This window comes from Phyllostomus hastatus, unplaced genomic scaffold, assembly GCF_019186645.2.
Source record: "Phyllostomus hastatus isolate PE091 unplaced genomic scaffold, TTU_PhHast_1.1 phas_contig_17, whole genome shotgun sequence".
In the NCBI taxonomy this organism is placed as follows: domain Eukaryota; kingdom Metazoa; phylum Chordata; class Mammalia; order Chiroptera; family Phyllostomidae; genus Phyllostomus; species Phyllostomus hastatus.
This window is the reverse complement of record NW_025333664.1, coordinates 3,532,993-3,549,419: the sequence shown is the minus strand read 5'-3', so window position 1 is coordinate 3,549,419 and position 16,427 is coordinate 3,532,993. Positions and strand designations below refer to the sequence as shown.

The following is a 16,427-nucleotide window of genomic DNA, read 5'->3' as shown; positions in this document are numbered from 1 at the left end:
AAGGTTCTGGCCCTAAGAGAACCGGGGGGGCCGGGGAGAGCATTGGGCAGGGGTTAGCACCTCGCCCTCCCCCCACGGGGACTGGCCGCCACTGAGGGTCACCCCTGCTCTGACCCCTCGCCCTCACCCTGCGGCTCTCTGCAAAACCGCGCGCCCGGACGTTTTCGAGCTGCGCAGCCGTAAGCCTGCCGCACGCTCGCTCGTCAGAAGGCAGAGAGCGGGACGGAGCGCCGGAGAAGCCAGAGCTTCCCAGGCTACCATGATGTCACCGGGGAGGGCGGGCGTGTTGCCGCTCCGGGTGAGTCAGGCTGGGGAGCCCGCGCCGCGCACCTGGAGGCAGACCAGCCCGCGAACACCGGCCCCGCAGGGCAGCCAGCCAGCCGGGGAGGAGATCAAAGCGGCCTGGGAGGAAGTCGGTCCAGGCAGGGCCCCTCCTGAGCCCCAGGCCGGGGAGGGCCCAGCCCTGGCCCCAGCACCCCACCTCGGGCTTCAGAGAGCGCCCTGCCCCTGCCCCTGCCTCTGTGCCCCGTCGCCAAACAGTCCCTGGCGTCCCCCGGGCGGGAAGATGAAGTCAGGGAGGTCCAAAGCTTTTTTTAAACGCACTTGAAGACGGCATATCCAGGAAGGCTAAAATTAAGTCGTCGGGGAGAAAGGTGGAAAAACACACAGACGCATGGAATCCCCCCACGGGCCGGCGGCCCACGGCCCCCCTGCCCCGTGACCCTCCGTCTGCCCGTCTCCCTCCTTCCTCCCACCCCCGCGCCTGGGCGTTCGCAGAAGGTCAAGCACACGCCGGTCCTGACTGCGGGAAGCCCCTGCGGTCAAGGTCAGAAAGGGAGTCCGCAGCCATCGAGGTCCGGGCTGCAGTTTCCCCGTCCGCAGGAAAGGATCGGACGTTTATCAGGGTCTCGAAAACCGCCTCCCCGTGAAAGGGCAAACAAGAGAAGAAACTGAGAGGGTGGGAAATCCGACAAAATGCTCTGTATTTCACCCCAAAAAGTCACCGGTTCAATTTCCAGTCAGGGCACGTGCCTGGGTTGCGGGCCAGGTCCCCATTTGAGAGGCAACCGATTGATGTTTCTCTCCCTCTCTTTTCCCCTCCCTTCCTCTCTCTCTAAAAAATAAATAAAATCTTTACCAAAAAAAAGAGAAAGATCTCTGTATGTAAGTAAGGCCGGGAAGCACCCCACGACCTCTACTCCTTAGAAATTCCACCGTGCACACTTGCTCCTTCAAGCCTCCGGGAAGTCCTGCCGCAAAGAAATGTCCACTCCGGCAATGGCGTGTGAAGGGGCTCTTGAACTTGTGCGTCCACGGGGGGGCCCACAGGGGCTGGCGGGGAGAGGGAGGAGGAGGAGCACAGCGGGAGGTGGAAGGCGCTCCCCCACCGGGGTGCCCCGACCCGCAGGAGAACGCAGCCTGGGGGTCTGGGCCGAGCACAAGATCCTCTTTGTGAGGACGTACGTCCCCAGGGTGGTCCTCGGGAATGGAGGCGTTACCACTTAGGGCTCCGGGTCCTCGGGAAGTTGCAGTACAACGGGCCCCAGGGGAGTGGCCCTGGGCCAGCCCACCTCTGTCCTGGAGGTTCTTTGGTCTGTCTAGTGAATGGGGTGCTGCAGGGAGACGCTGGCACAGGGCCCGGCCTCGGGCCGTGGGCTGGAGCAGACCCCCGAGTCAGCCTGGACCTGCTCCCATGAGCTGCAGCTGCCCAGGCGCTGAGCAAGGAGAGCACAGCCGGGCCGGGCGACCCTCCTCCAGGACACGGCATCCTAGCACGGGCCTGGCTCCGTGCCACGGAGAGGGCTCGCGGAAGCCCACGGCACCTGGAGGGGGGTGTTTCTGCCCCGTCACGGGGTGGGGGAGAGCGGGGTTCAGAGCAGCCTGCAGGTGCTCCCTCGGCGGAGGGAGAGCTGCTGCCTCCCGCCCCGTGCGCCCCACCCCCAGCAGCCCGCTCCGGGCTTTCAGACCCTCAGATCTGAACAGGTAACTGCCCTGCCTTAGCCCCTGATTGGCTCTCAGGATGAAAAGCCCAAACGCCCTAAAGTCTTCCGTGGCATGTAACCGAAGAAGGTCTGAGGTGGGAAACTTCTGGGAGAGGGAGGAGGCACTATTTTAACTCTGGGGGGGGGCACCCTCCCTCTAAGGCCCTGGGTGGCCCACCCCCGACACCCTTCTCACTCCCCTCTCCTCCCACTGCAGCTTCCTTTCAGACGGTCAGCTGCCCGGGTGCCAGCCGAGCACAGGCCTTTGCACATGCTGTTCCCGCTACCTGGAACACTGTTCCCTAACCCTTTCCCTCCGTCACACCCGTTCACCCTTCAGCTCCCCAGGGAAGCTTCCTCCAGCGCCCTGATGGGCGAATCCTCGTGGGTGGCTGGCCCTCTGAGGCCCTCCTTCCTAGCACTCGGGCTGGTGTTTGAAGGGGCTTGCCCGGTTCTCTGGGTTCTCCTCTTTCCCCACGAGATTTTAAACCCCTTCCTGGGCAGGAACCCGTCCTCCTTGGCTCGCCGCTGTCCTAGCCCAGCGCCTAGCAGACAGCACGGCCCGCAGTGGGTCTGAAATTCATGGTGAGCGGATGCGCTGGTGTCTTCAGGGCATTCTGACCGGCCGAGGAGGTCTCCTGGCGTCACGGTCTGTAGCTCGTCTTCGTGGAAGGGGAAGGACGAATGAAGGACAGATGTTCTTCCAGAGCCCTCGGGTGCCTCCAATTCCCTGGGGCCTCAGCCCACGCCGCCCCGGTCTGCGCCCATGGGTCACAGACACCGGCCACCGTGCGGGCACCTCCACGCCCCCCCTTCCACCGGCCTGCTTGTGCGATCAGGGGTCTGCCACGTGACCCCCAGCAGAGCCCCCAGTGGGAAGTTGCCAGCTGTGTGGGGTTCGCCTCGGCCACTCTCGTGCCGGCCCAGCCTCAGAGCCAGCTCCTCATCCGCACGTGTCAGGAGGAACCCAGAGGCCTCGACAACAGGGAGCCGCGGCTGGGGAGAAACGCCAACCTCGGATTTGCTTTTGAACCCGACTCTCACCACCCCCCACCCTTGCTTACAAGTCCCAGGACTGGGCCCCGGAGTTCCTAGAAGCTGGGGGCCCTGTCTCCCTAGTCCGACCTCCCGAGTGATGAGCACTGGTGAGTCACGCCGGGGGCGGCAGTGCTGGGAGACAGGTCTGCGGTGACACGGAAAGACCTCCGGGGTCCCCCTGGGGAAAAAAAAACGGGCCTTGTGGGGAGCCCTGCAGAGCTCCCGAGGCGGCTCTGGAAACCCCAGGCTGCTGGGCAGCTGCGTGCGGCTGGCACGGCGGCGGGGGCGGGCGGGCGGGCGGGCGGGCCGCCAGGGGCAGAGACTCATCTCGGAGACTTTCCCTGGTTGTCCCACTTCCTCCTGCCTCCAGCGCCGGCCCAAAATAGAACGAGGTAAATTCAGGCTCTTCACGCACATTCAAGGAATAAACAAACCACCACCAGCACAGTTATCGGGCCGGGTCATCTTTCCTACCCTTTTTTTTTTTTTAAAGAACCACGGGCTGTTTTAGGAGCCCAAACCAGAAGCAGCAAAGGGAAGAGTGGCGGCCGGCAGACGAGGGAGGGAGGAAATGAACTTAACAGCGGCCCTCGCAGACAGCAGCTTGCGTCGCGATGACCAGGTTCAAGGTTTCCGAGAGCCCAGGCGGATCGGAGGGACGCGACGTGCAGTCAGAGGGGTGTCTGACTCATCCGGACCGTGGCTGCGCAGACCGGAGCGCGGTGGCGAGGGACAGGAGAGGCGGGGGCCACGGCCCCCCCAGGAAGCGAGCCAGGGGCCACGCCTCCTCCCGCCCCCGGCCCGCCACAGGCCTTCCCGGGACGCTCATTTTCCGTCGCCCTCCGGGGAACCCCAGGCCCAGGCTCCGAGTGTAGGGCCTGAACGCATGCAGTCTGTCTGAGAGGTGGCCCCGGGAGCCGCCGGGTGGGGGGGCAGGGATGGAAAAAAGATGGACAAGGACGCCGTGGGCATCTGGACTCAGCCCGGCGCAGGAGTGCCTGGGCCACAGGCCTCGCCGAGTCCTCCCCTGGGCACTCGGGGCTTGTGCACACGTAACGAACAGCCCAGGAGAGGACCCCATTTCCTCTCCTGGGAGGACGATGGGTTTCTCGGGGGACCCCTCTTTCTAACCCAGTCCCATCAGTAACACTGACTCTCGGACCACCAGGCCTCCCTCTCACGGCCCGAGCTGTGGGCCCAACCCCAGGAACAAGGGGGAAGCCCAGAGCCGCAACCCATGGCGTCGGCGTTGAGGGAAGAAGGAACCCTCCTGCGGACCCACGTGAGGGTCCCCGGGGAAGAGCCGGTTCTCGCTCCGGAGGCCCAGCCCGTGGGGCCCCGGGAAGCCCGGGAGTGGTGTTTCAGGGGGTGCAGCGCGGGAGCCACACGGGCGGGAAGGCAGGAGGACGCCGGGACGGTGGAGCAGGGGCAGGGCCCACAGCCGTCCCCGGGGCTCGTCCAGGAGGGCGGCACCTCCGCTTCTCCTGCCTGGCTCTCAGGTGCCAGCCCCCACGTCACCTGAGAGCATCCGGGGATCGACACCTGTCCCTCCACCCCAGTAGGGGGGGTTCTGCCTCCCAGGGCGCAGCCGGCAGTGTCTGGAGATGCCCTGAGTCTCCGAAACTGGCCGCATCCTCTCGTGCGTGGAGGCCGGGGATGTGCTCAGCCCCCTGCCGTGCACCCCCAGGAGGACCCACGACAGAGAGTGACCTGCCCCAAAGGTCAGCAGGGCCGCAGCCGAGAGGCCCCTCGGGAGGAGGGGGCCTAAGTCACCCTCCGGGGGCTCCGCGTGGCCTGGCCCCCTTGCCTGGCTGCCGGCCCTTCCGGGCATTCTTCCCCGTGCTCTGCCCTCATCAGGAAACATTTCCTAGCCATTCCCTTGCAGACGCAGCCCTCCGCGCAGGGTCAGCTCCGGGGACACCTGACCTGAGCCCGGAGACCAGCAGGGTCCCCTCGAGGGCCACTGCGCGCGGCGGTGCGGCTGCACCGGCGTCCAGGTCTGGCGGGAAGGAGTGCTGCAATCCATTAGCCATGCCTGCCGCGGGCCCCAGATGGGAAGCGATAGCGTGTGCGCTGGAATGCAGGCCAGGTGTCGGCTTTCCCCCCGACACTCTGGGATGGGCAGAGGGCAGAGCCATGGGTATTGGGGGGGGGGGGGTGCAGGGGAGAAAAGGGGAAGAAGGAACACAGCTCCGGCAGAGGCTGGCAGCGGGGAGACAAAGGGAGGGCCGGCGCTGGGAAGACCCGGGAGCAGTTACCCAGAGGCCTGCTCCTGCTCTGCCCTGACCTGGAGATGACCAAGCGCTTCCTCCCCGGGGTGGACTCCTGTAAAACATTATCTTCTGGGGGAGCCCGCACTCCCCCGTCCCCGCCGAGAGCATGTGTGAGCAGGGCTTCCCTCCCCGGCCACAGATGACCGCCCGTGACCAAATTGAAAAATATTAATTCTCTTTGTCTCCTGCCAAAAAGGCTAAAGCAATTACAGGCCCTGATATGAAACACAGATGTTAATACATTTGGAAAAACAGGCTCCTATAGGCGAGCGCAGGTCCAAGAATGAAGTGCTCTTGGACTCCAAGCCCCGGATCGAGTTATACGGCCCGCCCCCAATGCCGACGCCCATTCCCCCCGAATTCGTCCCAGCGCAGGGGACCCGGGGCCACGGCCCAGGCAACGATCCCCTGTTTGCAGACGAGAACCAACCCACCCTCGGGTACCCACGGGCACACAAGCTCTAAATAATGTAATTATAATCATCACAGGGAAACGGCCCTAAGATCGAAAAGTATTATAATTACGGGCAATTTTCACTTGTTGGAAATGGGGCTCAGATGCCGGAGAAAGACCGAAAACCAGGCGTGCTCAGGTTTCAGTTCTGGAGGAGAGGACACCGGGACGGGACGGACCGGCCCGGGGCGGGAGGCGCCGGGAGGGCGAGGGTCAGGGACCGGCGCTCCCTGGCCGACAGGTACCTGCCGCGCGTGCGCACCTGTGCTGGGTGCCAGAAGGTGGTAGGCGCTGGAAGAGCCTGGGTGGACTCAGGAGGCCAGCGCTGGGAGGTCGGGCCCTTCCTCCGTCTGTTCACGCACATGTGCTTTGCAGAGCGCCTACTGTGCGCCAGGCTCCAGGGACAAAAGAGGCGTCAGGACTGCTGGGATGAGCCACACAGGTCTTTAGTCTTCTCTGCCTCAGTTTCCTTGGGCGGGAAACACGTGTCCCCGCTGTTGCCGATCCCCGGGATGCGTTAGGGGAGTGAACATACGTGTCCACCCGCCGAGGGAGGCAAACGAATGGGACTGGGGCGGGGGGGGGGCGTCCGCTTCCTGCCCTGAGCCCCTCCCGTTGTGACCGTGTGCCTCGGTTTCCTCGTCGGCGGAGCGAGGTGGGTGAAGGCGCCCCCACCCCCCCCCCCGCCGGGGGCTGGGCTGGGAAGGACTGCAGAGAGTCTGCTCACTACATGGTGAGTGCTCACTACGGTCGCCTCTGTCACTGTCGCTGTTCACGAAGGCAGCCCTCTCCTCGCCCAGGTCCGGGGAGGTGGTGCCGAGAAAAGAGGGGGCGACGATCACGCGGCGAATTCGGGAGACAGCGGCCAAATCAACTGAGAGGTAAAAGGAGCAGCCCCTTCCCACCGGGCGGGCCTGCAAGGGGACTGTTGCTTCCTGGGGACACGGCTCACCGTGGCCTTCGAGGTCCAGCGCTCAATCCACGAGGAGGGATGGGCGCAGGGCGGGCACGGAGGAAGTGAGCCCAGGACACGCCCTCGGGGTCGCCCCTCCCAGAAACACACCCGGACCCCCATCCGCTCGCCGTGGGGGGTCCCGGCCCCTCGCCAGCGCTGTCCGCCTGCACACTCCTGGGAGGAGTCTCAGGGGAGGCGTCTCCTGCCCCATGAAAGGGGTGAAGGGACCCGACCGAGGTCCCCCAGATCCTGGAAGGAGGAGAGCAGAGCAGCGAGCGCATCCCCTCTGGGGGTTTTAAGAGTCCTCGGTGCCAAGGTGATTCCGGGACCGATGCATCCCAGTTCCGAAGTTCTACTTATTAACTGGTTTTGAACTTGACCTCCGGCGCGTGGCCTCGGGAGGGTCACCTGACTGCCCTGTGCCCCAGTGGCCTCACCCACAAAACGGGGGAAGACGGACTTCTCGAGGCCGTTGGGAGGAACGCGACGGGGCGCGTGCCCCTTGCTGAGTGCCGGCCTGCTCCTGGCAAGGTCTCAGCAAATCAGATCTGTCACCACTGCCTCCCCGCTGCACCCCGCCCCCCATTCTCCCCTGGCAGCCAGGCTTGGGACGGCTTATGGAAGGAAATAAATGGCACAAAGATCAAAAGCCACCAAGCCCCCCCCCACCCCCGCGCTGGCCTCAGCCCGCAGGACAGGAAGCCAAGGGGCCATTGGCTCCGGGGGGCCAAGCAGGGCGGGCCGGCTGCGCGGTGACCAGCGCTAACTGGACTGGACACAGCGTTGCCACCGCGGCCAGCGACGGGTCCCAGGAGGCAGCCTTTTCCCAGAGCAGCAGCCCCCTTCGGACTGGTGACAGGACCCCACTGGGGACCGAGAGACGCCCGAGGCCCTCGGCCGCTGCTCAGGCTGCTCCAGGCGGGGTCTGGAGTGGGGCCCAGGGGCGGGCAGCAGGGAAGCCGGCCGGGGCGCCCCTGACCCGGAGACTGCTCCCTGGTGCGCTCTCCCCAGACCTTCCGGGCCGTCCCGGCGGGGCCCTGGCAGCCGCCGCCCCCCCCACCCCCCGAGAAAAGGCTACTGGGGAGCTGTCTGGGAAACTCCTGTGGAAGCGGCTCCAACCCAGAGCTCACACCCTGGGGCTGAGGTGTGCTGGCGAGAGACAGAGGCCAGGAGACATGGAACCGGGCACGTAGGCCTTCGGGGGCAGCAGGGAGGCTCCTGGAAGCTTCCAGAAGCTTCCAGAAGCCTCCAGAACCAAAGCCCGAAGGGCCCTGGTGCCCTCAGTCGCCACCTCCCCATGCCGTTCAGACTGCCACTCGGGACCTGGGCCACAGCTGGGGCTCAGTCCTGGGGGGGAGAACAGTCACCTTTGGGAGACCAGGCCGAAGGGCGCCTGGGGGCCTGTTACGGGGAGAAATGGCTCCCCTGCCATCGCGTGGGCACAGGACGGCTCACTGGGGAAGGAGAGGAGGGGCCCTAGCCACCTGGCCCTGGCCACCCGGGAAATCACCCGGGAGCTGTAACAACACCGACGCCCAGCCCCACCCCCAGCCTGCGCTGGGCGGGGCAGGGAGAGAGGGGCACCCACCTGCCGCCCCGCAGGAGCTCCGGGGAGGAAACCGGCACCAGCGGGGAGAGAACAGGAGCCGGGAATCCGGGACCCGAGCTCCCGGCCCGACGCTGCCCCTCGCTAGCTGCGCGACCTCCGCTGAGTTACTTCCCCTCCCGGAGCAGCCGCCACACCTGGGAGTGGGAGGACAGGTCTCCGTAGGGTCGCTGACAAGGGGCACAGCCACGGTGCAGTGTCCAGCACGACACGTGAGGACGAGCCCGGAGCCCGGAGCGGGCAGGCAGTGGGGGTGCTCTGAAGGGTGACCTTGTCCCTCCGCCCAGACGAGCCCACGGGGCCAGAAGCCAGAAAAACTCAGAGTCTTGCTCCCAAGCCCTTCGCCCTGCGTAGCTCGAGGGATGCAGGCAGGGGTGTGAGGCCCTGCCACCCTGGGGCCGCCCTGGGGGACACTGCAGGGTCGGCAACACCCTCCCAGCGACCGTCCTCCACACTCCGCACCCCTGAACCTTCTCCCTGTTCCCTCAGACCTAACCCTGAGGACATCCCTGGGGTGGGGATGGGGGCAGAAAGGCCGAAGCTCAGGCGCCACCCCAGCCAGCTGACCCCAAACCACATTTCCCCCCCGATCTCCCAGAACCACACGGCTGAGCTGAGCTGTTAGGTGGCAAGGATGTCCCCAGACTGGGCTCCCGGGGGTGGGGGGGCACTGCTGAGGAGCCCAGGGACGCCTCTTCCTTGTGGGGGGGGGGGCTAAGAGCCTGGGCTGGGCTGCGGGGGGCTGCCCGTGGCAGAGCCCCCCCAACCCTGGGCAGCAGAGGGGCCCAGGGCTTGCCTCCTCGCTCCTCACGGCCTGGGGGCCACCTTGGGGGCTGCAGGCAGCCAGCAAGCCAGCACCGGGCCCCTCCCCAGCCCATTGCAGGGACAGCTCCCTCGTCCTCACAGTGACTCAGGCTGCCACCGATCCCATCTTGGCCCCAGAGACCACTCTGAGGTCACCCTCCTGGCAGCCAAAGTCCCTGGGACGGACCACGGGGCATTTTTCATCCAGCTGCCCACATTCTCTAGACCTGGGCAGTGGCCACCGCCCCGTGGGAGGGTGCTGCTGCCCTGAAGGCCTGTGCCGGCCCCCAGGGTGTATCTCCCAGTGAAACCAGATCCCCCACAGACGGGGCGGGGCAGGGCGGGGCGCGGCGGGGGGCGGGGGGGGGGAGGGGGAGGGGAAGTGCAGAGTCTAGTTTCCAGGAATGAAACCAGTTGTTAACGCCTGCGACCCCGGCCCCCAAACGCCCTCACCTCCAGCTGAAACTGAAGTTTAAGCCAATGGGGACAGACGGGCGTGTGAGCCCAGCTCCAAGACACGGGGCCCCGGCTGGCCAGGTCCTGGGCGTGGGGACCAGAAAAGGAGGGCAACACTCGGATGCCTTGGCCTCCAGTGCCCCCCCCCACAAGGCCCCTGGAGCCGAGGGCACGGACCTCAGACCTGCCTCTCAGCCTCCCCCTCCCCGGCCTGCAGCCCGCCAAGGGCGGTCCCAGCACGCCTTCCCAGCTGTCGGGGCCCTGCTGCACGCCGGGCCCAAGGGCCGTGGAAGGCCTCCAGCTGGGCTCATTGTTGGAATTTGATCTGGATTCCGAGAGATCAAGAGGCCTCGGTGGAAAGTGGCTGTCACAAGGGGAGAGATGCCGAGGCCAACCCACGCCAGCTAATCCCCGGCACCCCAGGGCTTTCCTGGAGCTCCGGCAGCGGCTCGCCGGAGAGCCAGATGTCACAGCTCCGCACAGCCGGGCAGCCGTGGCGAGCAGGCCACACAGCAGGGTGGCCGGCGGGCAGGGTCCTGGCTCCTCCCTGGGGATCACCAGATCAGCCACAGGCCCTTCGGCTTACGAGGCTGAGGAAGCGCAGACCAGGGTGCCACCTCCACACAAACCCAGGCCTTTGTCCCCACGGAGGGTTAGCACAGAGGGGGAAGGCAGGGCCACAGCTCTCCACGCGCCTAAGGAGGTCTCTGCGTTCCTGGGATGATGGCAGTGATGATGGTGGTGGTGATGGTGGTGGTGGTGATGGTGATGGTGGTGATGGTGATGGTGGTGATGATGATGGTGATGATGTTGGTGATGGTGGTGATAGTGATGGTGGTGATGATGGTGGTGATGGTGATGGCAGTGACGATAGTGGTGGTGATGGTGGTGATGATGGTGATGGTGATGGCAGTGACGGTGGTGGTGGTGATGGTGGTGATGATGGTGGTGATGGTGATGGCAGTGACGGTGGTAAAGGTGGTGATGATGGTGATGATGATGATAGTGGTGATGGTGGTGATGATGGTGGTGATGGTGGTGATGATGGTGATGATGATGATGGCGATGATGGTGGTGATGATGACAATAGTGATGAATATTAGTGTAACTTTACCGAGCAGTTATTACATTATGAGGATGTTGACCTGCTTCATCCTCACCACAGCCCTGGGGGGTGGATGCAGTCACCCTCCCCGCCGCAGAGAGGAGCAAACCGAGGCTCCGAGGGGCCACGGCTTCCCAAGACCGCACTGCGCAGTGTTGGGACTCACGCCCACACTCTTACGGGCTGGGCTATGCCACCTGGGGAACTACCTGGTCGGATGGTCTTACTTCTGGAATAAAAAACAAAACAACCCACTATGGAAAAACACTAATTGTTTTTTTAATTTATTTTTAGAGAGGGAAGGGAGGGAGAAAGAGAGAGAGAGAGAGAGAGAGAGAAACATCAATGTGCTGTTGCTGGGGGCCGTGGCCTGCAACCCAGGCATGTGCCCTGACTGGGAATTGAACCTGCGACACTTTGGTTCGCAGCCCGCGCTCAATCCACTGAGCTACGCCAGCCAGGGCTAATTGTTTTTTGTTTTTTGTTTTTTGTTTTTTTTTGTAATGCAATGTTTTATCTGCTGCAGAATGAGGGGCTTGCTTCCTTCTTTCACGAGAGAAGGGAAATTTAGAAATCCACAGGGAGCAGCCCCATCTCCCCATCCCCCGCACTGCCTCTCCCTGCACCCCCCACTCCATACTCTGCCCCCATCACGTCACTTCCTGGCCTTGGACGTGAACCCCTGGAGGGCCCGGACTGGCTCCGAGGTGCACGGTATGCAGCAGGTGCTCAAACCATGGCTGACAATGGACTTGGCCTCCCAGCAGGCACGGAGGGCTCAGTGGCTGCTGCATCGACAACCCACAGGTCTGCCATGCTTCCCTCCACAGGCAGTGGCCTCTGCCCTCCATCCTGCCCACCTCGGGGGCTCTGGCACTCTTCCCAGTGCGAGGGCCAGAGTGGGTGGGCCCAGGGGCCGTGGGCACTGTGGGCTTGGCGCCCCTCCCACCCAGAGCAGTGCCGAGGACCCGGGCAGTCCGGAAGCACAGGCGCCCACTCACGGCACGAGGGGCCAGTGCCAGCCACACCTGGGCTGACCCCAGCGCCCCACCGACCAGCGACCACCGGCCAGGAAGGGGAACCCTTGGCCGCCTGGAGAGCTTGCAGGAGGAGCGGCACAGGTGACACCAGCCCGCCCTTCCAGGTCTGTTCGGCCGACCCCAGTCGGGGCGGCCACGCTCCTGAGGGCAAGCCCCCTGGTAGAGTTTCAGAGGCAGGTGTGGGAGCCTGCCGGGGCCCGGGAGTGAGGGGGGCTCTGGGTTTGCCCACGTGCTACCGACGAACAGCTTTGGGCACCGGGTTTGCCCCCCCCCCATTAATCTGCCCTCATGAGAAAGGTCAGACACAGGTTCTGGTCCAAGAGGCCCTGGAGGTTTGTCAGAGCACAGGGAACACATATGGCACCCCCCGCCCCGCTGGTAAGTGGGGCACCTGAGCATTTTAGTAAAATTCGGGGGCAACTGCCGCCTCCCCTGCACCCACACCCAGGTTCCAGTACCACAGGGGGCTGCTCCAAAACGCCAGGTTCATCCAGTGAGGTCCCATTTGTCACCCGTCAGACTGACACAAAGGTCAGAACGGTTGAACGCGAGACCTGTGGGTGAGCACGGGGGGTCGGGCGGGAGCAAGCCTTCTCCGCGGCGGCTGCTGGGACTGTCAGTCGTCACAGCCCCACGGGCGGCCGTCAGCCCCTGTCAGCATCACCTCTGCGGGGTCCGCCCTAAGGGCTGCGTGGACGTGGAACGAGCCAGCACACGCAAGACCTCGGAAACACCCGAGACAGGTGTGGTTCTCTCAGTATTTAAGGCGACCCCCAACCTGGCGGCAGCCGGCAGACAAGGTGCTAACGGTCCCCACCGCCCTGCTGGGGTAACGGGTCCCCCTCCCGACTGAAGACGCTAGAGCACCCCCCCATCAGGAGAAGCCCACCCCCCCTTCCAGTAATTTCCGAAGAACAGGGTGCCGAGGTGGGGGTGCAAGTCTGGTCCCTGGGATGCCCCAAAATCCCAGCCGATGGCTGGGACGACCTTGGCCTTGTCCTTCTCGGCACTGACGAAAGCACTTGTTACGTGGTCCAGCCCACCTTCTTAGCCTTCGTACCTCGAGGAAGACCACGAAACTAAAGAGGCTCAAGAGATGAATGTCTTCCAACGCCAGCTTTTGGTCCCTGGCCTGGCTGGCGGAAGGGAGGCTGAGAGTTCTCTGTTTCTTTTTGGTTTGGGGGTTTCAACGCCCTTACCCCATGACACACGGCCACTCCGGCTGGCTGCCTGACGTCTCATGCTGGGGCACAGGGTGATGAATGGGAGAGAGGTAGACCTTCAAGGCCTTCAAAAACGTTCCTTCCTCTTCCTCATCCCCCCCCACCACCGCCACTTCCAGGCCCCTAAAATGCTCCAGGCCCAGGCCACCCAGGAATAATACCCCCACGGGGCTACACAACCTCAGGCTCAGCCTGGCCATCCCCGTTCCGCACAGGAGTCGTGGATGCGGATGGTTTTAAGTAGCGGAGGCACGCACCACAGGCCTTCTGTAACGGAGATACTCAGTCCGGGGCCTGGCCCACCGTGGCGGGGGCTTCTGGGGGCGCGCGGCCACGACCGCCCCCGCCCCAGCCCGGCCCCGCCCAGGGCACCCACCTGCTCGAGTGCTCCTGCAGCACCTGGTACACGCTGATCCGAAAGGTCTCGTTGTCGAAGCGCTCCCGGATGTAGTCCTTGTAGATGCGGAACTCGGCCGCCGTCACGGCTTCCCCCTCGGGGATCTTGGACAGATCGAACCGGAACTCCCGGTGGTGGTAGCGCGGGTGGAAGAACTCTTTGTCGTGCTCCACTGGGGAGGGGAGAGAACACACACGGGCCCCGGGGGCGCGTCAGTGCCTGGGGGTCCCTCTCCCGGCTCGGAGCCCAAGCGCGCGGACGAGGCCCCGGTGGGACGCGCCGGCTGCCCCTGGCACTAACCGCCCACCCCTCGCTGGCCCGTGGCAGGCGGGCGCGCCCCAGGCTCAGACCCCGTGGTCACCTGGGAAACAAGGGCAGCGACTCCGCACCCGCCCTGCTGGGAACGGGGGGCCCGGCCCCTGCTATCCCAGAGGCCCTGCACAGACTCGGGGCCCGGGGGGGGCCGGGCCCCGGTTGGAATCCAGGCCCGGCCACCGACGTGCTGATCGGCCAGGACAAGGAACCGAGGAGCCTCCATTTCCCCATCTGAAAAATGGGGTAACAATCCTCCTTCGTTCACTGCCGTCTGAGGTAAGTGATGTGATTCCCAGAAGCAGCTTGACCTCGGGGAGGGCTGGCGGACCGCGGGCAGAGCCGTTAGGAGTGAACCTCAGCCCGGCCCCGCCCCTCGGCGCCTGCCTGTGCGAATCACCCGGCGGCAGCGCTGGGAAAGCGCTGGTGCCCTGGGCCCCCGGGGGGGTGGGGGGGGCCCTGGCACGCATTTCCCCACCGGCTCTCCGGGCCCCTGTCTGCAGAGTCTGCCCGTTTCCACCTGGGTGGACCTCCACCGCCCTAAGTGGGCGTGGGCAGGTGGGCACCCGGGGCGCCGGTGGCCTGCAGTCCTTGCCCCCCACTCTGCGGGAGGGGTTCGGACAGCTGTATTTTCTAAAGCACCCAGATGTTTCCCATAGCAGCCGGGGTTTACACCCACCATCTTGGACTAAAAGCAGGAGGAGGGATGGGGGGGTCTCGGGGCGGCGGGGAGCTTTGGGAAAGGACTCCAAGGCGAACTAAGGCACAGAGGCTCAGCGTGTCTCCCTGACGTGGGCGGTGAGCCCAGGCCGAGATCCCGTGCCCAGGTCACAGAGGGCAAACTCGAGACGGGCACACGCCCAGGAGCAGGTTTCTGGGGGTGGACCTGGGGTTCCCGAGGACCCTGCATCCTCTGGACCAGAACGGAGCAGGAGCGAGGCTGGGACTCATCAACTGCAGGGAGGATGCCGCCGGCCAGGCCCCAGGGCTGGCAGCATCTGCAGCTCCTTTCATCTCCTGGGAGACCCGGCCCGTCTGCACTTCCCGCCTGGGGGTGAGGAACCTGCTCGGCCGGGAGCGAGCAGCAGCAGCACCCACAAGGAAGGAGGGACCCGGCTCCAGGGGTCCCGGGGACCCTTCCTACGGCTCTCCGCGGGAAAGATACTGGGGTGAGGGCAGGGGGCGCTGGAGAACGGTCCACTCATCCGGCTGTTCCCTCCTGGGCAGAGGGGGCAGGTGGCGTCCTCACGGCTAGGGGACCTGGCTGGGCACAGGCGTGCCCCTGCCTCTGGGACCCTGGGCTCCACGGGAGAGCGGGCTGGAGGAAAGGGCTCTCCAGAAGCCAGACTGCAGCTGTGCTCACACACTCACACACTCACGCTCACACTCACGCTCACACATCCCTTTATACCCACAGGGAACACTTCTCTTCTGACCCCGTCTAAGAAAAAGGCCAGGCTGAACCTGAGGGCAGAAAATGGCCAAGGGGACCCTGGTCTATGAAGGCAGAGAAGGAGGGAGGGGTCTTTGGCAGCAGCTTCCAGGGAGTGCACACAGTGGGGGGATCGGGTGAGCCTCGGGAGGGGACCCCGGGATGGGGGGAAGGCATGGCAGAGTGCCCGGAGCCAGCCCTCTGCCGCCCCTTGAGCTCACTCCACCTGCAGGTTGGGAGGGGGCGCACCCGAGACCCCGGAGCAGTGGCGTGGCCCGTCCGGAGTCAGGGAGCTGGGACTCCCACCCCGGTGCCGCCCCCACTAGGGGGGGCCTCGGGACGCTGACAGCTGGGCCGTGAACCCCTGTGCTGGTCTGTTAGAGCTTTTTCACATGTTACGGCACACACGCGGCGTGCACGCAAACCATGTGTGCGCCGTGCGGCGGATTGTCGCAGAGTGACCCCCCCACCCCGTGGAGCCCCCTCCCGATGAAGAAACAGGACGTGGCCGTGCTCCCCCCCCGACCTCCCCGCGAGCGTCCCCAGCGCTAGGTCGGCGGTGCTCGCCGATGATCACTCTGAACAGGGGCGAGTGCGGGACCTTCTTCTGTGCCCGGCCCCTTCCCTCCGCAGGGCAGCTGGGACCCGCCCACACCGCTGTGGGCGCCCACTCATGCTCACCACTGTGGATGAGGCTGGTGTGGTTGTGCCACGGTGGTGTCCCTCCCCCTGCCCGTGGGCGTCTCTCTGGGTGGTCTGCAGTCCGGGGCTGCCATGAGCATCCGGGCCCTTTATTTCGGCGCGTCTCCTGGATGCGCAGCCCGAGAAGCAGGCCTGTGTGTGCTCAGCTCTGGCCACACTGCCAGGCTGTCCCCCGGACAGTGTGGCCGCCCGGGAGACTCCTACGGGCCTGCCAGGAGGAGACCACACGTCTGTCTAGGGCGGGACGGGCATCACCTGGGCAGGATGTGTGCATACCCCCACCCAGTGCTTTTCTGCAGGGGGCTGGGAGGGGGGCAGCGAGGCAAAGGACAGCCCTTGGAGAGTATCCTGGACCCCCAGTGAGCGGTCAAGGGCACCCAGGCAGCCCCCACCCCTTTGCTGTGACCTCTCAGGTCCCCCCACCCACCCGACCCCTCTGGCCACCCCTTGAAACCTGCCGTTAGATACCCCCCCTGTGCAGGAGGTGACCCGGAGCTGCGGGACGGCACCAGGAGGGCCAGTCCCATTCCCTGGCCCCACACCAACAGAGCACACAGACAGTCTCCCCTTCTAGCCGTCTTCCTCCCCTTGCCCAGCAGAGCCCATCCCCTGAGGGCCAGAAAGGCCCTCGATGCCCCCCCACTCAGC

At 65.2% G+C, this 16,427-nt stretch overlaps 1 protein-coding gene across 2 annotated transcripts in view; it reads right to left on the bottom strand.

Annotated features, from left to right (window-relative positions):
- The window catches only part of BMP7 (bone morphogenetic protein 7), a 70,383-nt gene that overhangs the window by 25,685 nt on the left and 28,271 nt on the right, over positions 1–16,427 (bottom strand). For both annotated transcript variants that reach the window (XM_045833527.1, XM_045833528.1), the window contains exon 2: positions 13,313–13,505. In XM_045833527.1, the coding sequence (XP_045689483.1) occupies positions 13,313–13,505 (193 nt within the window). The remainder of the gene's footprint in view (positions 1–13,312; positions 13,506–16,427) is intronic.